We start from the raw sequence: 23856 nt of genomic DNA, 5'->3' as shown, positions 1-23856 counted from the left end.
CAATAAGGGAACCAAAGCTCTGTGGAGAAATGGCTAATTCTGTGCTGGGAGGGGGAAAATCCAAAGATATGCTTGGAACATCTTGTGGTGCCAGAAAGTAAGGAAGTGCTGAAAATTGGTGAGAGCTTGTCACAAGGACATAGGGGAGGCAGTCTATTCAAGGCTCCACACTGGCCAAAACTGGGATAGTTTGAGCAACAATGTGAATAGTAAGGGATTTTATACCTTATAGAGTAAGGTATAGAGTCCATGATATAAAAACTGGTTGTATATATACAAACACACAAAAAACTGGGAAGAAGGGAAGGTTCTTTATTACAGTAGGATTCTGTTTAATAAATGTAGACAGAATGATGGAATACAAAAATCACCATTTGGTAATCACTACAGTAATAACTGTTTCAGGCAAGAGTTTCCTAGTAAGCAAGAGTGTAAGATACAGGATATTTTCCTAGTCTCAAAATCTCTCCCCACAAGAAACTTAGTACGTACAAAGGGAAATATAGTATCTTGATAGTGGGAAAGTCTTGCAAGTACCACTTTAGGTGTATGTTCAATATTCACATCACCATTGGTGGGACAGACAGCATTGTATTAGTTGGCTCAGGCTGCTATGACGGAATACAGAAAAGACAGAAATTGACTTTCTTTCAATTTTAGAGGGTGGAAGTCTAATACCAGGTGCTGACAGGGTTGGTTTCTGATGGAACTTCTCTCAGCCTACAGATTGCTGCCCTCTTACTATTTCCTCATGGCCTTTATATGTGCTTGCTTTGGGTATTTCTTCCTCCTATAGGGATATTAGTCCTATTGGATTAGGGCTCCACTCTTATGTTCTTATTTAACTTTAATTACCTTCGTAAGGGCCCTGCCTGCAAATACACTCACATTGTGGGGGTTATGGCTTCAACATACGACGTCTGTAGCAAATACCATATGCCTCTTGATAAAATGTTTTGAGAAAGATGTAATGTCTTGGGATGTTTCCCCTCTCCTCCAAATGTGTTACCTGAATCTAATTAGAAATATCAGACTATCTCAGATTATAATTTTTAGACTAGGGATATGTACAAAATAACCTGCTTCTACTCTTCCAAAGTGTCAGCAGTGAAAGAAAAAAAGACTAAGTAAGGAACTGTTCCAGATTTAAGGATACTAAAGAGAGACAGTGGTTAAAAGGAACCATAAGCCTGAATTGATTTAAAACAAAACAAAATGGTTTATTTAATTGAATCAGTATTGAAATAAGGCTCGAACACTGTAATTGGTTAACATGTCTCTTAAATAGCTCTTAGTCTAAAAATGTCCCCTTTCCCTTGTAGCTTATTGACAAAATCAGATTGTTTGTCCTGTAGAATTTCCCACAGGCTGGAATTTGCTGAGTACATTTCCTTGAAGTAATTTAATATGCTCCTTTATCTCCTGTATTTCCTGTTTAATTTATGGGTAGGTTAAGAGCACTACCTGTACATTATCACATCGGGAGATTAAAAAAAAAAAAAAAAAACCTGTTCCTGGGATCTCCACATCTTTGGGACTGACCTTTTCTGTGGTCACTGATTTAATTGGTGTGGAGTTCCAGCTGTAGGAATTTTCGAAAGCTCCCCAGGTGATTTTAATGTCCAGTGCACATTAATGTGCACACTGGGTTGGGAACCATGGCTCTAGACCTAGTTACCACTGGTGATATCAGCTTTAACTTTTTTGCTGGGATCCATGTGGTACTGGTATTCTTTCTTTTTTTCCTTTATTGAAGCATAATAAACATGTAGCCTTATATTAGTGTCAGGTGTGTAATATAATAATCCAGCAGTTTTATACATTATTGGGTGCTCATTAGGGTAAGTGTACTCTTAATATCCTTTGTGTATTTCACCCGGTTGTGTCCCCCAGCCTGTGTCCCCCGGCCTGTCTCCCCACTCTGGCAACCACCAATTTGTTACCTGTATTTAAGAGTCTGGTTTTTGTTGTTGTTGTTATTATTTTTGCATGTTTTTTTTCTTTTTGTTTGTTCATTTTGTTTCTTAAATTCCATATATGAGTGAAATCATACGGTATTTGTCTTTCTCCATCTGACTTACTTTATTTTACTTACCCTTATTCCCTTTAGGCCCATGCATGTTTTTGCAAATGGAGAAATGTCAGTCTTTTTAAAAATATTCCTTTGTATATATTCCACATCTTTTTTAATCCTTTTTTTAAAAGATTTTATTTATTTGAGAGAGAGCTTGAGAGAGAGAGTGTGAGCAGGAGGTAGGGGGAGAGGGAGAAGCTGACTCCCTGCTGAGATGCAGGATTTGGTCCCAGGACCCTGAGATCATAACCTGAGCTGAAGGCAGGTGCTTAACCAACTCCCATGCGCCCCAGTGGGATTATTTTCTTAATTTCTCTTTCTGCTACATTATTAGTAGTATATAGAAGTAACAGATTTCTTTACATTAATTTTGTATTGCAACCTAATTGAATTCATTTATCAGTTTTAGTAGTGTTTCAGTGGAGTTTGTAGGGTTTTCTGTATGTAGTATCATGACATCTGCAAATAGTGGAAGTTTTTCTTACCAATTTGGATGCCTTTTATTTCTTTTTTTCTTGTTTAATTGCTGTAGCTCAGGCTTTCAGTACCATGTTGAATAAAAGTGGGAGTACTTGTATTCTTAATAAGCATCTCCCAGCTATTTCTGAGAACAACTGAAGTTTGAGAATGGTCCTATTCCATTTTGCCTTTTAGATGAGAAGGCTGAATTGGTGACTTTGTCAGCTGTAGTTGGTGGAAAAACAGGAACTTGCATATTATAGGAGGAGTTTGTGGATGTTTCTGAGTAGTTATGTATATGATCCTAGATATGTTAGTTCAGTTTGGACTTTTCATTTGAAGTGTTTTTAAATCTGCTTTTCATTTGAAGTGTTTTTAAGCCTGCTTTCTAGTAATACAGTATTTTATAAAAATGTGTTTCTAGTGCCTTTTCCTTCCCATGCCAACATTTCTTCATTGGTAGGACTGAACAGTGATTCTAAACTGATGAGCCCTGCCCACTTTGAGACACTTGCCAGCTTCTATTCTCCTCCATGCCAGCAGTCTGATCTTTGAAATGCTTCATCAGAGGCAGGTTGACTTTTCCTGCTTGCACGCACGGCTGCTACATTTGCCAGTGAAGTTCAATGTCTTAGAGATTGGAAACTTTAATCTCAGCACTTTCAAAGGTGGAAACACAGGGACTTGCCTAGTCCTCATAGAAGATAGACTAATTCATGGATAACTAAATAAATTCTTTTCTGATCAGTTCTGCCTTCTTTTTTGTACTTTGAGTGAAAGATCATTTAAAAGGCATGGTATGTCTTAGAATAATAACACTATTCTGTTGCTGTATAATTGTCTTTTCAGACTGAAATCCCAGTATTTTTTTCTAATAGTACTTCTGGTATTGGATATTAAGAACTTTGTTGAGGATACCTAGATGATGAAAACCAGGTCATACTCTTGTGAATATCTAGAGTGAGGAGTGAGACAAGTGCATAATTATATGATTAGTATAATTGCCTTAGGAGAAGGGAGCCAGCATTTGAGTAGCCAGCATATACTAGGTACTGTGCACACACTTCTAAAATTTTTTTTTAGTTCTTGTTGAAATTAAATTGGTATTATCCCAATTTTCCACTGAGGAAAAAGATGCAGAGAAGTTAATTAACTTGTCCCAGGTCATACAGCTGTCAAGACAGACTTGGGATTATAAATTGGGATCTAGAGCAGTGGTTCTCCAAGTGGGACCTGCACTGGTACATCAACATTCCTTGAGAACTTGTAAGAAACTTGTAAGAAACTTTCCCGAGACCTGCTGATTCAGAAACTCTGAGGTTGAGACCTCCAGGTGATTCTGATGCCAACTAATATGATTAAAAACCATGATACTATATGTTTAAGGCTCCCCTTCCCCCTTTAAAAAAGTTTTATTTTTCATTTGAGAGAGAGAGAGCACACAAGCAGGGGGAGGGGAAAAGGAAGCAGGAGAAGCAGACTTCCTGCTGAGCAGGGAGCCCGATTTGGGGATTTGATGCCAGGACCCTGAGATCATGTCTTGAGCAGAAGGCAACTGCTTAACCAACCGAGCCACCCAGGTGCCCCTCCCATTCCCCCTTTTAAAACCATAAAGCTGTTTGTTTAAAAACTAGCTTCTTTTTTGCTGAAGCCAAAACATGTAATACATAAAAGAAAGGCTGTTATGTTTGAAGTTGGAGTGGGGTCTAGAACCTTTCCTGTTTTTCCAGCTCTGAAGCGGTGTTCGGTTTGATGCCTGCTGCACTATACTATTATTCCATCCAGCTAAGTGTTTTACAGCGTGGGTATAAGTGAACTTACACAGTGTTATAGAAAAATACTGGCTGCCTTGTTTTTAACGAACAGATCAATTAAAGACACTTGGAGTCATTTGATTACCTTTTGAAAATTCACTTCTTCTTTGATTGATAGTGTCATTTCTACAAATACGGTTTGTAGATAGATGCCAGAAGTGTAAATTCTGCCTTTTACCTGGCATGTGTTTTATGTGTGTAAGCTTCTCTGTGGCAATAATTAAAACCACATCTAGGTGGGATTATGTAGTGCAGTTTACTTTTGGCTTTACTCAACAAGGAACTGCTTCTTAAATTGAGCAGGTTTACTTGGTTTGTGTAAATCACTGTGAACCTACTGTTCTTGAATTGGCACTACTGTCATCATTGTCTCATTGAAACTGCTGTGTCACTCTTGTTTTCTTCAGCCTGTTTATGCCTTTATACAGTGGCATTGTATAGTTTGACCCATAGAGTTTCCTGATTAACCTGCTTTTTCTGCGCTGTAGCTGTTAAATAACCGTGGAGAGGTGCCTGGTTCTTTCAAGTTTAATTCTGAGTACGCTTGATTTTCTTGAGTTGATCCGTGAGATCATGACCTGAGCAGAAGGCAACCTCTTAACCAACTGAGCCACCCAGGCATTCCTCCCTTTTCCCCTTTTAAAACTGTAAAGCTCTTTGTTTTAAAACTACCCTCTCTTTGCTGAAGCCAAAACATGTAATACATAAAAGAAAGACTGTTGTGTTTGAAGTTGGAATAGGGTTTCTGATTATTTGCAAGTGAAATTTAGGAGGATTTTATTGTCAAGAGTTGACCTGAAAACTTTTAAGAACCTGTATTTAGTACTCCGAACTTTTTAGGGATGAAATCTTTTCTGTTTTTCCCTGTGGCTTAACTTTTGGGTGATTTGAGCTACGTTTGCTGACTTGCTTTTTCAAATCAGATTTCTGTCCTTGTGCTGAGTTCTGAGTGACAGATTTTTTTTGTTGTTGTTGTTCTTTTTCCAGGGACAGTTTATAAACCTATAGTGATGACTCATTTTAGAAAATATTTACCTTTTATGTTTGAGTTTAATGCAACCATGCCTTTCAACCTCATCTTCTAGGCCAGTGATGATCAACTTTGTGCATTAGACCTACCCTGGGAAGCTTTTAAAAATAAATGTTTTGGGGGCACTTGGGTGGCTCATTTGGTTAAGTATCCAGTTCTTGATTTAGCTCAGGTTATGATCTCAATCATGGTCATGAGAGCAAGCTCTGTGTTGGGCCCTGTGCTGAGCATGGAGCCTGCTTAAGATTCTCTCTCCTTCTGCCTCTGTCCCTCAGCTTGTGTGCTCGTGCTCTCTCTCTCTCTCAAAAGCAAACAAACAAAAAACAACCACCAACAACAAAAAGCAAAACCCCCCCCAAAAACAAAGCAAAAAAACAACCCAAACAAAATTTGATGTTTTGGCCTCTCCATCCCAGACCTAATGATTCATACTCTTTAAAGATGGTGCCTGGACATTTGGACTAAAATGAAAAAAGGCCCTGTCTTAGTCTGCTCTGGCTACTGTAGCTGGGAGGCTTGATAACAGACAATTTCTCACAGCCCTAGAGGCTGGGGAGAAGGGATGGGGAGAGGAAGAGAGGGAGAGGGGTCACACACATGAACTCTCTGGTGTCTCATAACATCATGAGGGCTTGTACCCTCATGACCTAATTACTTCACAGAGGCCCCATATCTCAATCCTATTAAACTCGGGGTTAGGACTTCAACATATATATTCTGTGGGGGCAGTTTAATCCATAGCGATCCCTGTATAATTCTAATTTTTATCAGAATTGGGAACTGATGTAGAACAGTGCTTGGACTCAATATATAAGTGAATCACCTGCTTATTTTGTTAAAATGCAAATTTGGGTTCAGTTGGTTTGTGATGGGGCCTGATGCATATAGGATCTATATTTAACTGAATTATTTGATATGTCCCAAAGTTAAATTTTCTGGAGTTTTAAAATATATCCACCTAAAAACTCTGTAGTTTGTCTTAGTACCCGGATAGATCTGGGTCATTTAATGGAAGTAGAAGTGTATAGTAAAACACTTCATCCTAGTCTGATTGGCCTAGTCACATACAGATTAGATTTCTATTGCTCTGACTTCTACCAGTGTTCATCTCTTGTTTAAAATGCTTCCTTGGCCTCTGCCTTCTGCTATGGTCATGATTCCTGGGATCGAGCCCTGCATCAGGCTCTGCTCAGCGGGGAGCCTGCTTCCTCCTCTCTTTCTCTCTCTGCCTGCCTCTCTGCCTGTTTGTGATTTCAGTCTGTCAAATAAATAAATAAAATCTTTAAAAATAAATAAAATGCTTCCTTGGCAGATGTTAGCCATTCCCTGCTATCCATTTTTAATGGCTTACTTCAGGGAAGTTCCCCAGAATTCTGAGGGCTGTAACAATCTCCCTCTCCTGAATTTTCAGACTCATTTACTTGCATTGCCATGATTTGACTGCTGTATGGTAACTCTTAATGTGTATGTTCTGGTATGACATGGCTCTTCAACTGAATTATTCAGCTCTGCAAGGTATAGACTATGGACTGTAGTTGTGTGTGTGGTGTATTTAGTAAGTGCTTATTGGTTTCATGAGTTAAATCATCCAAGGTGTAGAGCTAATAAATGCTGTTATTTGAAACAAATGTAAAACAACTATGCAGAGATTAAGATACAGTTAAGCCCAGGATATTTTTAGGATGAGGTAGGAGATAAGCAAATAATACCTAGTGTCTGAAAGTTGGAATCATGGACATTGAACTTTTGTAGTAACACACAAAGGACATAGCATTGCCTGTCAAGATGATTTACCTTCAACTAAATTTATGTGATTTGCCTATTTATTGTTGTCAAAATCAAAGCATTATTAAATAACTTGGAAATTTTCAAGCTGAAAACACTGTCCTCATTTAGCCAGACAATATGATGTTTGTATAATAACATAATTTTATACACACACACACACACACACACACACACACATATATATATATAGTAGCTGCCAAACTTTTCCATAACAGCTGTACCTTTTAATTCTGCCAGCAATATATGAAAGTTCCAGTTTCTTTGTATGTTCTCCAACACTTGTTATTATCTGTCTTTTTTATCTTAGTCATCCTAGTGGATGTGAAGTGCTCTCTCATTGTGGTTTTGATGTGTATTTTCCTCATGACTAAGGATGGAAGACCTTCTCATGTGCTTACTGGTCATTTGTATATCTTCTTTGTAGAAATATATTCTGATCTTTTGCTCATTTTAAAATTGGATTGTGTCTTCTTATTAGAATTTATATATTGTATGAGAATTTATATATTATAGGTATTAGATATTAGATAAGGTATTAGATATAAGTAGGTATTAAATAAATGACTTGCAAATATTTTATCTCATTCTGTGGTTTGTCTTTTTCACTTTCTTAATGGTGTCCTTTGCAGCATGGAAGTTTTCAGTTTTGATAATGTTCAGTCTTTTATTGTTTCTTGTACTTTTGGTGCCATATTTAGGAGACCATGGTCAAGATTTAAGCCCAAAGTGTCTTTTTTAAGAGTTTAATAGTTTGAGCTCTTATATTTAGGTCTTCGATCCATTTTGAGTTAATCTGTATATATAGTGTGAGGGAAGGGTCCAGCGTGATGCTTTTTTGTGTGAATATCTAGTTGTCATAGCACCATTTGTTAAAAAAAAAATCTAAAAAAAAATATCTAAAACAAAAAACCAATATTCTTTACCATGGTGAGTAGCATTAGTGTTTAGCATGTAGGACAAGCTAGAAATCTAGTATAATTGTTTGATATTTTTACCTCTACATCTGTTCCTGCACCCCACCACCCTTGTCCAAGCTACATTTATCTCTTATTTAGACGTATGTAATAGTGTCCCAACTGGTTTGTTTTCACCACTCCTATTCTGTGTTTTTTTAATTTTCTAACTTATGTCCTTTATTTATTTACTTTGAAGACCACATGGCAAGGCTTTCCATTTACCCTTAGGATTAAGAAAGAAATTCCATAATATGACCCGTAGGGCCGTGTAAAATCCCCCACCTACTTCTTTAGCCTTTTTTTGCTTTGTATGTCCTGATTTTTTCAGTCCAGATAATTCTCAGAAGAATATTTCCATATGTTTCTTCTACCACGGCTACCAGCATGCCTGCATTCTTCTTGTGTTACTCGTGCCTTCCCATCAGTAACTGTGGATGAACTGTCTATTCTTTGATCTAAGGCCAGTCCTCCTACAAATATGTCAGATTTCATCCCCTCTCATTTAGTCAAGAGCATCACTTTATCAGTTGTCCCATCTCTCTCCTGAATTACTAGTTTTTCCTCTATCAGATCATTCTCATCAGCATATAAACATGCTGTTATTTTTTTCACTAAAATAAAAACAAAACAACCCAGCTCTTGAAACCTATACTCCATTCTGGTTATAATAATCCCCTTTCTCTGCTCTTTTTTACAGCAGAACTGGAAAGGATTATCTGTCCATGCAGTCTCTACCTTGTCCCGTGCTGTTTTCTCTGAATTCACTCCTGTCTGATTTTTGTTCACCATCACTTCATTGAAACCACTCTCTTTATCTCTGTGTTGCCAAGTTCAGTGGTCAGTTCTTAGTCCTCATCTTAATTTTTCACTAACATTTGACCTAGCCATTTACAGCCTCTTTAAAATACTTGTTGCAGTTGACTTCTCTTTTGGTGCTCCTTTTACCTTACTAGTTGCTGCTTCTTGGTCTCTTCTCTTGGTTACTGCTCATCTCTGATTGCTATTTTGGAAGAAGGCCCTAGGGTCATGCCATAGACCTCTTCCCTTTCTTCAGTGCTGGTGTGGTTTATTCTCAGTTTTAATACCACTTATGTGCTAATAACTACCCCCACTCATCTCTAACCTGGGCCTCTCCTGTATGTACACATACCTTTCTACCTCATGGACATTTCTACCTAGAAATCTAATGGCTGGTTCCTTTGCTTTTTTTCAGGTATTCGTGCCAGATGCCACCTTATTGGAGAGGTCCTCCCTGCTCCCTCTCTCCCCATATAAGTTGAAACAATTCCTCCCTTATTTACCCTTCCTTTTTAAATTGTTTTCTGGAGCATTTATTGTATAGTGCATTATTTGTAGTCTTTTGCTTCCTGTGTATGTACATGAGGCTAGTTTTCATTTTCTTCTTACCTTTGGGTCAGTACCAGCAACAATGCCTGGTATATAATAAGCATTGATTATGTGTCTAAAGATGAGATGAGTAAGTGAATAAATGCTGGCTTTCTTTTAGTACTACAATCTTTAGTACTTCATTTTGCCATGCTTCCTCCTTTCCTGGGAACTTTGCACACTCAGTTCCCTCACTTCTTCATCTCTTCCCGAGGCAGCTTCTTGTCTTTCAGTTCTATAAGCATCACTTCTCATGAAAACTTCCTGTCCTGATTGCAATCTCTGTGTAAGGTCTCATTGCCCATGGACTTCTCCCTCATTGTAGTGATCATTTGCAGTTTTCCATTAGTGCTATTCTTTGATAACATTTGTCCCCTTCCTTCTCCCTCCTCCCCTACAGGATATTTTTTACTCATTGTTGATACCAAGGACCTACTGCAGAGTCAGATTATCAATAAATGTGGTGTTTGTTGAAAGAGTAAAGGAGTGAACAGATTACTTTTTTTTTTCTCATTAAACTTTTGTTTTAATGGGTCTCAAAATTCTGTGACAGATTTTTGGTCAATTGTGCCCAAATGTGTTATCATTAACCAGTCTTTTAAAATTAAACTTAAATGGTCAATTGACATAAACAGTTCTGAGACTGTTCTTCCACACTGGTTAAGACTGGGGCGGCAGGTATTGGGGATAATATTTGTTTAGCCTTCTGAGCTTTCTGGGCAGACTTGGTGACCTTGCCAGCTCCAGCTGACTTCTGGTCCACTGCTTGATGACACCCACAGCAACTGTCTGTCTCATGTCATGAACAGCAAAACGGCCCAGAGGAGGATAGTCAGAGAAGCTCTCAACACACATAGGCTTGCCAGGAACCATGCTAACAATGGTAGCGTCACCAGATTTCAATAATTTGGGACCATCTTTCAGCTTTTTTCCAGAAGGACAATTTATCTTCTCCTTCAGCTCAGCAAACTTGCAAGCAATGTGAGCCGTGTGACAGTCCAGCACAGGTGCATATCCAGCACTAATTTGGCCTGGATAGTTTAGGATAGTCACCTGAGCTGTGAAGTCAGCTGCTTCCATTGGTGGGTCATTTTTGCTGTCACCAGCCACATTGCCATGACAAAATCTTTGACAGATACATTCTTGACAGTGAAGCCCACATTGTCCCCAGGAAGAGCCTAACTCAAAGCTTCATGGTGCATTTCAACAGACTTGACTTCAGTTGTAGCATTGACTGGAGCAAAGGTCATCACCATGCCATGTTTAAGGACACCAGTCTCCACTCGGCCCCCAGGGACAGTACCAATACCACCAATTTTGTAGACGTCCTGGAGAGGCGGACGCAAGGGCTTGTCAATTGGACGAGGTGGTGGCAGAATGCAATCCAGAGCTTCAAGCAGTGTGGTTCCACTGGCATTCCCATCTTTACGGGTGACTTTTCATCCCTTGAACCAAGGCATGTTAGCACTTGGCTCCAGCACGCTGTCACCATTCCAACCAGAAATCGGCACAAATGCTACTGTGTTGGGGTTGTAACCAATTTTCTTAATGTAGGTGCTGACTTCCTTAACAATTTTCTTGTATCTCTTCTGGCTATAGGGTGGCTCAGTGGAATCCATTTTGTTAATACCCAGTGTGTAAGTCAGAAGGGCATGCTCACGGGTCTGCCCATTCTTGGAGATACCTGCTTCCAATTCACCAACAACAGCAGCAACAATCAGGACAGCACAGTCAGTCTGAGATGTGCCTGTAATCATGATTTTTATAAAGTCTGTGTCCTGGAGCATCAATGATGGTCACATAATACTTGCTGATCTCGAATTTCCACAGGGAGATATCAGTGGTGATACCATGTTCACATTCAGCTTTCAGTTTATCCAAGACCCAGGCAATCTTGAAGGAGTCTTTTCCCACCTCAGCATCCTCCTTCTCTAATTTTTCTCGATAATTCTTTTGTTGATCCCACCGCATTTGTAGGTTAGATGACCAGTAGTGTTAGACGTACGCAAATCTATGTATGTGTCCGATGACGACGATGTTGATATGAGTCTTTTCCTATACCATTCTGGTTTAGGTTGAGTGGTGGTTTCACGACATCTGTGTTCAGGTGGCAAATGTGTTGCGAAAAAGCTGAACGAATTACTCTTATAAGCCATAGAGATAATGATCCATTTGAACTACTAAATATAACATTTGCTTTAAAAGAAAACAGGAATAAAATTCAATAATTTAATTAATTTTAGGTTGAAGTGGAATCTAATAAGCATAAATGTAGTTGAGATTATTGCCCTTGGCCAAGAAATTTGTGCTGTAGCTTTCCCCTATTGATAGCAGTCCTTTCAGTGAAATCTGTCCTTATCACTTGGCTATCTAGCCTTTGCCAGAATACATCTAGTGCTCTTCATTCGAACTCCAGAAGTTGGTTGGCTAGGAACTTACCCTTTGGTTTTGTTGTTTCTTTTTTCACATGGCAGCTTTTCATATATTTAGAGAGAAATCATCATGTCCCTCCAGTGTCTTAACATTATTAAGTGAAACTGTCTTTCTTTCTTCTGTTGACATTTTTTAACTCTTTTGGGCCATGGAATGCTCATTAAGGATTTTATGGAGAGTGTATTCCCACATAGTCCCTGTCTTTTTTTTTTTTTTTAAGATTTTATTTATTTATTTGACAGACATCACAAGTAGGCAGAGAAGAAGGCAGAGAGAGGAGAAAGCAGGCTCCACACGGAGCAGAGAGCCCGAGCCGAAGGCAGAGGCTCCAACCCACCGAGCCACCCAGGCGCCCCAGTCCCTGTCTTTTATAACAACTACCAAAAGATTACTTTACAAAGATTTTATGAGAAAGGTTCCTGTACTGCGTATTGGGTACTTGAGATAGCAATTTTCACTATATCAATGATAGAAAAGTACATTTTATTATTTAATTTTAATTTTTAAAATATTTTATTTATTTGAAAAAGAGATATAATGAGCACACGTGGGGAGTGGCAGGGGAAAGAGAGGCAGAGGAAGAACCAGGCTCCCCACTGAGCAGGGAGCCCAACTGGGGGCTGGACCCCAGGCCCTTGGGATCATGACCCAAGCTGGAGGCAGCTGCTTAACCGACTGAGCCACCCAGGCGTCTTGAAAAATAAATTTTAATCGAGGGGCACCTGGGTGGCTCAGTGGGTTAAGCCTCTGTCTTCTGCTTGGGTTATGATCTCAGGGTCCTGGGATTGAGTCCCACATTGGGCTCTCCGTTCGGTGGGGAGCCTGCTTCCCCCCTCTCTCCGCCTGCCTCTCTGCCTGCTTCTGATCTCTCTCTCTCTCTGTGTCAAATAAATAAATAAATTTTAAAAAATACGTTTTAATAGATTATTGCAAATCTAACTTTACGCACCTCGATTGGTAATTTAGTTCTGTATTGAGCTAATTGTACTGGTGAATATACATGTAAATGTTAAATACTTTTTTGAGAAAAATAGTTGTTTCAGCCCTTAGTACTAGTGGGTCAGGTGCTATATTAATGGATGTGATCTTTACACAGCTTTTGGCACTATTATCCCTGTTTGTATGTGAAGAAACTGAGGTACAGGAATCTTAGAAATAAAAGGTTTTATTAATCTCATTGTCACTGGAGGTAATGTAAATATATTTTTTCCTTCTTAATCTTGCTTTAAGATTTCACAAGATAAAATAACCATGTCACATTGGTTTAGTTCTCATTGTTTTTTGCAGGGTTTACTCCAGTGTTTAATTTAGGGATGGTAAAATGAAATCTTTCCCATCGTACTTTGTTCTGTAGGTTTGAAATAAGGACATTCAGTGGCTCTAAAACGAGTATGCAACTTTTAGGAGATTTCCAATATTTTCTTTAAGGTTTTGAATTTCTCAAATTATGTAAAAATATGCTTTAAATAATTTCAAGACTCTGTTTTGTATGAAAGAAAGGTAATCTATTTCCAGTTTCCTCAAAATTTTTAGTTATTAGTATCTTCTCATTAAAAGTAGAAAAATATTTCCTCTTGCTTTAAAGTACTTAAGGATTCAGGAATGCCTTTTAAATAAATGAGATTAGAAAACATGAATGTATTTGATTGTTCCAGAACTCAGTTACATGAGGGAGTACTTTTTTCCCCACAGGTATTTACTATTTTTTGGAGTAAGTGTGAAGATTTTTTTACAAAGACACACACCTCTAATGACAGCATGCAGGTCTTTTACTGTCTTATAATAATAGAAACTTAAGTTATTAAGTTATTAAGTCATTAAGTTATTCTTCTTTGATCAATCTCATTTGTTGTCTTAAAGAAGTGTTGTGTCAAAAAAATTTTAGGGAAATATTTTACCCTAAAAAATGTTGATGAGCCAAGGTTGGGAAAACATTCCCTCTGAATGCTTAAAGACCTGTGTCTTGGCAGTAAGAGGATCACTTCAATTTCAGTATTTTAATCAGTGGATGTGTAGCAACTGAAATGTTTTCTATGCTAAAATTTCTGTGGGGAGATTTTGTCTCACTTTCTCAAAACTTTTTGTCTATAAAGAAGCTGTTAGCTTAGGACCCAAGGCAAGTCCGGATCGGGGATTTATTTCTGGAAGTGTGTTAATAAATAAACACTTTTCTGTAGATACTTCTTATGAAGCTGCATCAAGTAGATACCATGGTTACCACCAATTCTGTGATTTACTCTGTTTGTTCAGAGCCCCTGCCCTAACTGTGCATCCTCTGCTGTGTGTCTCTTCTGCTCTTTGTTTTCCTGCTGGCTGGGGAATTGGTTTTTAAATCTGACTTGCTGTCCTGGTACTTACGTAGAGTAGCCCGTTGTTTTTTGGACAGTTAAGAAACAGGCTAACCAATAGGAGTAGTTAAAATGGAGAAAACTTAGCTGTTCTCTGTCTTTCCTGTTAAACATAATGAGTTTGGAGGATTAGGACTACATGTAATTCTCAGGATCTGCTAGGCAGGACATCTGTTTCACTTTTTACTCATTGCATTGCTGTAGAAATAGCTTTTTAAAAAATTTAATGTGGAAATTAAAAATTTTGTGTCCTAGCTGGTACTGGTGGCTTAATTTTTGAGATGTGCTTTCTGGAGAAATAGCACATAGTAGAAGATTATCTTATTAGGACTAGATAATTATTACTCTAAAAATGTTTGCTTTCTAACTGGAAACTAAGTTTCTGTGAACATTTGGATTTTCATTTATTCTAGACTGTTATTCCAGTTTTTTGGTAAATTCAAATATTTTTCCTTTGGTTTTATTTGCTAGGTTGCACGTTTTCAAAAAATTCCTAATGGTGAAAATGAGACAATGATTCCTGTATTGACATCCAAAAAAGCAAGTGAATTACCAGTCAGTGAAGTTGCAAGCATTCTCCAAGTAAGTGGTTGGTGGGGAGGAAGCGAATAGATAGCAAATCAGTCATTTAGACTATAGGTAAATGCCATCCAATAGAATTTCCTTTGATGACATTGTGTGGTGTTCTGCACTGTTCAGTACAGTATCCAGTAGTAAAATACGGCTACTGAGGAATTTAAGTGTGGATATTTAGATAAGGAACTAAATTTAATTTAATTTTTATTCACTGAAATTTAAATGGCTGCATGTGGCTAGTGTTTACCTGCAGCTCTTGGTCATTAACATTGCCAGGAACTATTAATGCTATGTAAGGATTAGTTGGATTAATAAAATAATTTATTAACACAAGTGGAGTTAGGAGTTTATCTTTTTTTTAAGTGTTTTCTGAAGTAGAGTAAAAGGTGAGTATAAGATAGAGACTGTAAGTAAACTTTAATTGCTTATGTAATTTAATTTCTTACTGGTTTTAAAAAGCACAATGTAATGTAACATGAATACTGTTTTTTATTTTTCTTTCAGAATTCATATATTTTAATGATGGCATTAAAAATGTTGGATATCTGTTTTTTGAGGGTTTTTTGGTTGTTGTATTTATGTTGTTTTAAAGCCATTTATATTTTTAAGTGTTTTAAGTGTTGTGAGACTGTTACCAAAATTTATCATAAAGCTTTTGGCCAAAGAAATTGATTATTTTAGGGATGCAGGTAATTTCATTCTTAAATGATAGTTATGATAATAAATCATGAGTGACAGTGACTCTTCTAAGTTTCCCAGACCCAATTCCAACATGGTTGGTGGCAAGGTGCAGGGTGGGGGGCGGTTCTCCCACACATAACACCAAGCAATTCTTGGATGCTCAGTAATTTAACTCAATTTTAACAGTGTCTACCCAGAGATAGCATCAGATTCCATAGGTCAAGAGTTCAGCCCTAGAAGACTTCCCCTTACTCTTGACTTCAGAAGTCAGTCATAGGCCCCATGCTGTTGTCTGTGCTTTTGACCTACCCACTACAGATTAGAGGTTCCTCCTTACGTTCATTTAATTTTCTAGAGTGGCTCACAGAGCTCAAGGTAACACTTATGTTTACCAATTTATTAAAAAGATATGGTAAAGGATACAAATCAATAGCCAGATGAAAAGTTACATAGGTCTGCCATGGGGAAAGGGCCTGGAGCTTCCATGCCCTCTGGAGGTATACCATTCTCCCCTGTCTCCATGTGCTCACCAACCTGGAAGCTCTCCAAACCCAGTTCTTTTGGGCTTTTATGGAGACTTCATTGCTTAGTCATGATTGACTGAGTCATTGGTCATAGGATGGAGGTTGAATCAACCTCCATCCTATCTCTTTGGCTGATTCAACCTCCATCCTATCTCTTTACTCCTCAGAGGTGAGGGAGAATAGTGGTGGGGTGCTAGGACTAAACCCTGTGATCATATGGTTGGTCCTCCTATCTGCCAGCTGCTGTTCTTGGGTGGGGCCTGAAAGTCGCCTTCATTAACACAATGAAAGATGCCTTTATTGTTACCATCCCAGGAAATTACAAGGGTTTAGGAGCTGTGAGCCCACAACCCTGGAGGGAAGACCAGATACAAATGGGACGTATGTTTTAGTTACCTGAATGATCATATATCATATATATTTCTTACAAAACACAGTATTGCAGTGATTGAAGAATGTAGGTGGTGTTCATAGAACATAATTATTTTCAGTAATTTAGGAACCATATGTTATCTGCTTAAAGTGATTATACAGTCCAAGAGTAAAAAGTAATAGCAGTCTGAGGGTTTTGATAGGCTCAGAGAACAAGAAAGGCAGTTATGGTCCATTGAATGTTCTTTTGGAGAAACTAGTTTTAGAGAATAAAACAATGAAAGCAAACAAAACTAATTAAAATGTACCATATTTTGCTTTCTGTAAGTCATGTGGCTACTTTTTATTATTTCTCTTTTCCCAGAGAAAATCCTTTTTGTTTATTAAACTGTGCCTTATTGCTTATACTCAAAAATTGCTAATATAATAATGTATTAATACCTACATTAATACATACATAAAACATCAATAAATTTTTTTTGTCAGGGTGTAATTTACATGAAATATAATGTACCCATATTAACAGAATAGTTTGCATTTTGATAATGTTAACTACTGCTGGAATTAAGATATGGAGCACTTTAATCATTCTTAGAAGTTCCCTCAGGTCCCTCTGCAGTTAATCTTTCTAAGTAGATTTTGCTCCTGGCCCCAAGCGACCACTGATAATGCTTATTTTTTTTGTGTGTGTGTGTTACAGGTTAGTTTTGACTATTGTGTAATTTCTTATAAATATGAACATAAATATGTATCCTTTTGTTTTTCTTCTTTTGTCCTCTGCTAACATTTTCAGTAACTTTTATGTGTAAAATCTAATAGGCTGATCTTCAGAATGGTCTAAACAAATGTGAAGTAAGTCATAGGCGAGCCTTCCATGGCTGGAATGAGTTTGATATCAGTGAAGATGAGCCACTATGGAAGAAGTATATTTCTCAGGTGAGATATTTTTATTTCCTCCTCTGCTCTGTAATTTACATGTATTTTTGTTAGTGTAGTTGTTTACTTTTGTGAAGTTTTCATTCTTTCTTTCTTTTTTTTTTTGGTAGAGAAAGGAAATAATATGTAAAAATGTTTTTTACCTACATTTTTTCTGTTAGGGTTTGCTGTTAAGTTGGAACTTCTATAATTTTTAGTGTGGAATTCTTTACGAATGTATAACATGGAGTGATACTTGAACAGTAGTTTCCTTTACAGATCTCTACCTTACACTTGTTTTATTATAAGGAATGCTAATATTTTTTAAAGTAATACGGCCAGCTTAGAAAATGTAGTAAAAATAAGGTAGTTTGAATCCAGACTGCCTGGTACAAATTCTGTCTTTATTTCTTACTAGCTGTATGATCCTTATTATCCATTCAGTCTTATCTATAACACGAGGATAATAATTTTAGGAGATTGTAAGCTATCAATAAACAATAGCTATTTTTAATTACATTTTGTCAATATCCTAATCTTTTCAGAAACATGTATTGTAGGATTTTCTTTTATCTTGATAACAAATATGTTAGTGTGAAAAGTTCTAAGAATCCGGTGGCCAGTTTTCACCTCATAGGGTTAGTTTGCCAAACAAGATCTTTTTATTTTTATTTTTTAACAAGTTCTTTTTAGTAAAGAAAACCTTTAATGCCTTCTAAGTACATTAGAAGTACTTTTAGAAGTACTTTTAGAAATACTTTTAGAAGTATTAGAAGTACTATTAGAAGTGGCTTTTCTAAAGGTCATGTTAATGGGCCCAAATTTATCAGTCTTAATTTTGCAGATGAGTTTGTCTAAAGTGGAAAAACTGTATTTTTAGGGATTAAAAGAATCTCGTGTGTGTGTGTATGTCTCTCATATGTTTTTAGAGTATTTTTTGTATGCATGTTGTATTCTCACATTTACCACATTTCCATATTACCTAAAACTTGAGGAAGTTCATTCTGAATTTATAAACCACAATGATTGGACTTATTAGTAGGTAGTATAATTTAATGTTTTACTTTTTTATTCCTGTTTCAAAGCTTGACTACCTGCATCATGGAATTGCTATGGGAATGAAACAGAAGTAGTGTAATACAGTTCAGCACAAACAGCAATTAACAGCAAATATCAGTTGTTAGTCATAAAGCACTGGGTGACTCTGTTTCTCTGTGAAGAACACTGAATTTGTTGCTTTGCAAACATTTGCCTGGAACCTGCCATTAATCAAGTAGTATGCTTGCTACCATGGTGTAGCTATTTCAGAGGTTATAATAAAAAAGCCGATGGGTCTTATCCTCAAATTATGATGATAAGAGCTAACATTTGAAGAGAGTGTTCATGGTTTACACAGTGTTTTAAATATACATTCTTAGTTCCTCTTTACCACAGTCTTGGTATAAGGTAGTATTTTACCAAATGAGGCACTTGGGTCGTATCTAAGTGACAGGAGCTCGATTTAAACCCAAGTACTCTGACTCAGGAAGGTGTGTGAGGTTCCTTAACCCTGAACCATATTGCAGTTGTAGTTTTAGTTTGCTAGAGTAGTGATTTTCAATTGTCTAGGTGTTAGAATCACTTGGGAACACTTAAAAAATGCTGAAGCCCGGGCCCTATGCCCAGAGATTCTGATTTAATTGGTCTGGTGTGATCCTAGGCACTTGTTAGAAGTTCTTCACATGATTCTGGTGTGAAACAGGGTCAGAACCACTGTGCCAGGGAATGGAGTCATAAAGGGAATGGGAGGTGATGGCATCTAACCTCGCTGCTGTGATATCAACGGGCTGGGGCTTTCTGGTGGGATGAATTCTTTGTAGCCTAGTTACTTTGCACCTTTAATAGTGATTGGCACAACTTCATCAGAGGAAGATGTTCTGGCAACAGAGGTCTGATGCTTAAGGAGTAATGGAAAGAATTTAGGGTAGCTCTGGTGTTGGTCATTTAAGTGCTGCCTGGTTGGGTTGGTGGTGTGGTTCTATTTCCTTAGATACTATTGCTTCTGCCAGATAGATATTAGGAAAACCAGCATTTGGAAAATTTTCGGCCTCTGTTGAGTGGATCTTATTGTTGGCTTTTAGCTGATGAAGGAGATTATTCGTGGGGCATGTGGATCAACCACAGAATTGTAATCTGTGCTAATTTATTAAGTATAGGAATGTTTGGATTTCATAATTTAGGTGTATCCAGTGTTAACCAAAATCTTTATCTTAAAAATCATTTTCCACTTTCTAGCCTCAGTAGACATTCAGAACAGCTGTATTTATTAATATACCAAAAATACATGCATATCATAAGGAATTGGTAAATTCTTAGTTTTAAGTATTGATAATTTAATTTTCTTTTCTTCTGAAAAGGAACTTATGAAATGATGACTTTTAATGTAGTTAAGTATAAATACTTTTTTGGTTAATTGAAGAGAGATAAACTCTCAAACTTAAACTCCTAATTTTCTAATCATGTAGTTTTTTTTTTTTTTAAGTTTTTGTTGTGATGGAGCACAACTACCATTCATACAAAACTGTTGAATTGCTGTTTGTTTTCACTTTCAGTTTAAAAATCCCCTTATTATGCTGCTTCTGGCTTCTGCAGTCATCAGTGTTTTAATGCATCAGTTTGATGATGCTGTCAGTATCACTGTGGTAAGAAAAAATACGTATATTTTTAAACTGTTGGATAATCATTTAAAATTAGGATTGGCTTTTATTTTGGAAAATGAATTGAGAAGTGCATAATGTTTCTTCAGGTTTTTTGTTAATATCTGAATTCTGCATTTTGTTGTAGTAATCTCAAGTAATGTTCAAGGGTCTGTGATTAACACTCATAGGAATTATTTAACAACCATATAATTTTACAGATATGAAATATTTTGTAACATATTTCTGGTTAAAATTTCAATTTAGTTTACTTTCTGTTGAGAATGTTTTACTAATTATGAACTGAAGCCTGATGATTATGAAATTAAAAATGTTACTTAACAGTGAACACTCTATTTACTATGAAAGATTTTATTCTTTCTGGCTAAGCTGTTCTAGCTTTCATTGAAAGTTTCCTCCTCTTTTTTTCTCTCTGGTTTATTGTAGTATAAAAAATTTATAACAAGTACAAGCATTGATTAAAGCTCTTGTTTGTGGACTTCCAGGTGTCTCTAAGACCTTTTCAGGGAGCATGTTAATGTCAAAACTATTTTTATAATACTAAAACTTTTTTTTACTTTGGATATTTGCATCAGTGGTGCAAAAACAATAGCAGGTAAAACTGTTGACTCAAGTCAAAATAATGGCACCAAACTATTCTAGTGGTCATTGTTTTCTTTTATTGATTCTCTCAGGGGTGTTTTTCATAAAGCAGTAAAAATTAATTTCATTAAATCTTGACAGTTGAGTACATACCTTTTGAATATTCTGTGTAATAAAATGGGAAATATGCATAAAGGACTTAATGTATATTGAGGTACAATGGTTGTTTCAAGGAAGGGCAATTATGGTTAGCTGAACTAAGCTTTAACTAGAAAGAATAAATGATAGACAAACTTGGTTTTTAAGACTTGGATAACTGAGGCACTTTTTTTTAAGGAAGTGAGTGAGATGAAACTATCGCTTCAAGAAAAATAAACAGCATTTTTGCCAGTGATAAAATTCAAGCTTTCAAGTGATACTTAGAATTTTGCAAAATATTTATGAATTACTACGTGTTAAATAGCTTCCCAGTATTTGACTATATTCTAAAGAGATCAGTAGTACTTCAATGAATGATTTTTTTTTTAACTAATAAGAAATGTGTCAACACTTGAAAGATTTGAAAAGCCAAGTGAATCAGTATTTTCTACATGACCAGTGTAAGATGTTAACAATGTTTTCAGTGACCAAGGTCCATTCAAATTGAAAATAGATCAGTGGATTTTACTATAATAGATTATAAAAAGTTCATTGATACAGTTTCGATTCTACATTGCAAATTACTCTAAGTAACTGACACTTTTCTAATTTTGGTGTAGTAGCTAAGAAGAATATCCACAATCTGAAAAATCTTTTAAACTACTCCTTCCTTCCTTTTCCAACATTATCTGTATGAGGTTAGGTTTTCTACCTATACTTCAGCCTAATCAACATAGAACAATAGATTAAATGCAGAAGCAAGTATGAAAATCTAGCTTTGTATTAAGGCAGACATAAAAGAAAAATCGAAAATGCTTGTACTTTTCTCACAAATTTTTTTATTTGGCAAGTGTATTTTTCATAAAAAATGTATGTGTTAACATTTGTAATGGTTTTTTATTACTTTTTAGATGAATTAATAAAAAGGAATTAAAACTGAGCAATTGAAAAAGTATTAAATTATGGTTAAATATCAATAGGTTATATCCCACATAAATGCTGGTTTTCAGTTTGTTAGAGCAGAAGGGGATCTTGAGATCAAATTTGAGAAGTTGTCCTAGGGGAGTTAAACCGCTGTTGGATGTCTGTGTTTTCTCTAAAGCAGAGTTGTGATTTCTTCCTGAGTTGATATCAGTGCTTAGTGTCTGGTATCTGGGGACTGTAGATAAAGTTAGAAAAATAAACATGATTATTTCTGAAGTTATGGTGTCTGCTTTAAAAGGTTGTTTCTTTGTTTGTTTAGGCAATACTTATCGTCGTCACGGTTGCCTTTGTTCAGGTGAGTAGGTGACCTCTTTTGTCAGCATGAAAGTGGTATTTTAGTTAATTTCTTAAAAAAACTGAGGTGGCTTATGGGAAAATTTGTGGTTATTGGGAGTTGGTGATACTGGTTAGAACAATTCATTCTTTGTTTTTGAAATGATTTCAGAAACTCAGTTCTCCAGGGTACTTAGTGGAACTAACTTGACTGCTTTAGTTTAGATAGTAGCATGAAGAAAATGTAGTTTTTATTTGATGAAATTAAAGGTAACTGAAGCAGATGGAATAAAAAAGCACAGTAATAGAAATAAAGTCCAGCAACAGGTTTAAAAAATTTTTCCACTTAAAGAATTGGGCCAGGTTTAAATTCCTCATTTCCTACACAGAAAGAATGTTCTGATGTGGATCAAACTTCTAATTCAGCATAGACATTGAAATAGTAAATAAAAATGATGAAGAACCCCTTTTAAAAATGAAATGTGAATAATGTAGAGGTAATGGCAGGATTTTTATCACAAGTGTAGGCATGTATAAAAATGTAGGCATAGTTTTGTTTATTTACTATCTGATAACTTCATATTTTATAACAATGTTGGCAGGTTTCATTTTATTAGCTAAAAGTTTTAAAGCATAGTTAATAAGAATAGAAGGATTGGGGCATCTCGCTGGCTCAATTGCTGGAGTGTGTGACTCTGGATCTTGGGGTTATGATTTGAGCCCCACATTAGGTATAGAGATTACTCAAAAATAAAATAAAAAAAAAATAAGACTATTCTAATTTAGGGAAAAATGTTATATATGATACTCAGGTTCATGTTGTTTTGTCTCTTAAGACTGTATTTTAAGTGATTGTGGTTATTCTCATGTCTGTGGTTAATTCCTTGAGTATTTCTTGTCATTATTCAGGTTTTCTAGGCAACCTCTAATTGATTAAGTTACTAGTTTACAGTAACCCACTGTAGAAAAGTCACTTGTAATCAGGTTATCAGCAGCAAGTTTGTGAGCTACATCAGTAGACCGGCAGGGATTCTATTTCCAGGGAATCTTCTTGCTTAGAAAAGACAAAAGTTGCCCTGGGGCAGGTGGAGCTAGTTAGTCTAGTAGAGGTCCTTCCAGGCGGACCTTCCAGGTCATCCTTCAAGGCAGCTCTTCATTTAGACATGCAAGTGGTTACTACCCACTTAACCAGTAATTGGAACCCTCTTGCAGCTTTAATAATGCTTAAGAAATACTGAGTGACTTTCTTCAAAGGGATTCCAACGATATTATCACAATGGATAAGAGGAATTTTGCTTGTTCTGTTGGTATATAGAGAGTACCTACCTCAAAAAATCCTACAGAATTGTGTTTTTAACATAGTGTGGGATTTTTCCACAAAGATCCCATGTTATGTACTGAAGGTAATGGCAGGAAACCATCTGCTAAATGTCTCTGTCATAGGTTTAGTTGATGGAAAACTCCACAAAGAATTGAAACATTTGTGAAAAACGCAGTTTCAGATTGGTAGGTCTGGTTTCTTATACATACATGAGCCCTTTACCCAAATTTGCCTTGAAACCAACAAAATATTCTTAAAACTGCAATTAAAAACCCTCTCTAAAAAGATCTTATTTTGCTGCCACTTAAATTTAATATAGTACTTTGTCATGAAATATCAAAACTCTGAAATTATCAGTGATTTAGCTTTAGTATTTATGTTTTTATCTGGGTTCTAGGAGGAGAGTGCTTGTGTATTTTTATATTTATGTCTGCCCTTTTTTCCTTTTCTTTCAAATCTCCATTTCTCACCCCATTGTATCCTCCCACAGCCATGAAAATAGCTAA

General features: G+C 36.5%; 1 protein-coding gene and 1 pseudogene across 7 annotated transcripts in view; one reads left to right on the top strand and one right to left on the bottom strand.

The window, feature by feature from the left end:
- ATP2C1 (ATPase secretory pathway Ca2+ transporting 1) overlaps positions 1 to 23856 on the top strand; it is a 182851-nt gene that overhangs the window by 61350 nt on the left and 97645 nt on the right. For all 7 annotated transcript variants that reach the window (XR_006609236.1, XM_013061420.2, XM_013061421.2 and 4 more), the window contains 4 exons: positions 14760 to 14870; positions 17261 to 17377; positions 19948 to 20037; positions 22016 to 22051. Coding sequence is in view for 6 of the 7 variants with exons in the window: in XM_013061420.2 (XP_012916874.1) it covers positions 14760 to 14870; positions 17261 to 17377; positions 19948 to 20037; positions 22016 to 22051 (354 nt within the window). In the remaining variant the exon portion in view is untranslated. The remainder of the gene's footprint in view (positions 1 to 14759; positions 14871 to 17260; positions 17378 to 19947; positions 20038 to 22015; positions 22052 to 23856) is intronic.
- LOC123394539 lies at positions 10118 to 11571 on the bottom strand (annotated as a pseudogene).

This window comes from Mustela putorius, unplaced genomic scaffold (genome assembly GCF_011764305.1).
Source record: "Mustela putorius furo isolate JIRA1106 unplaced genomic scaffold, ASM1176430v1.1 tig00003834_pilon_pilon_pilon, whole genome shotgun sequence".
NCBI lineage: Eukaryota > Metazoa > Chordata > Mammalia > Carnivora > Mustelidae > Mustela > Mustela putorius.
The sequence above is the reverse complement of the archived record's forward strand: the minus strand, read 5'-3'. Positions and strand labels throughout refer to the sequence as shown.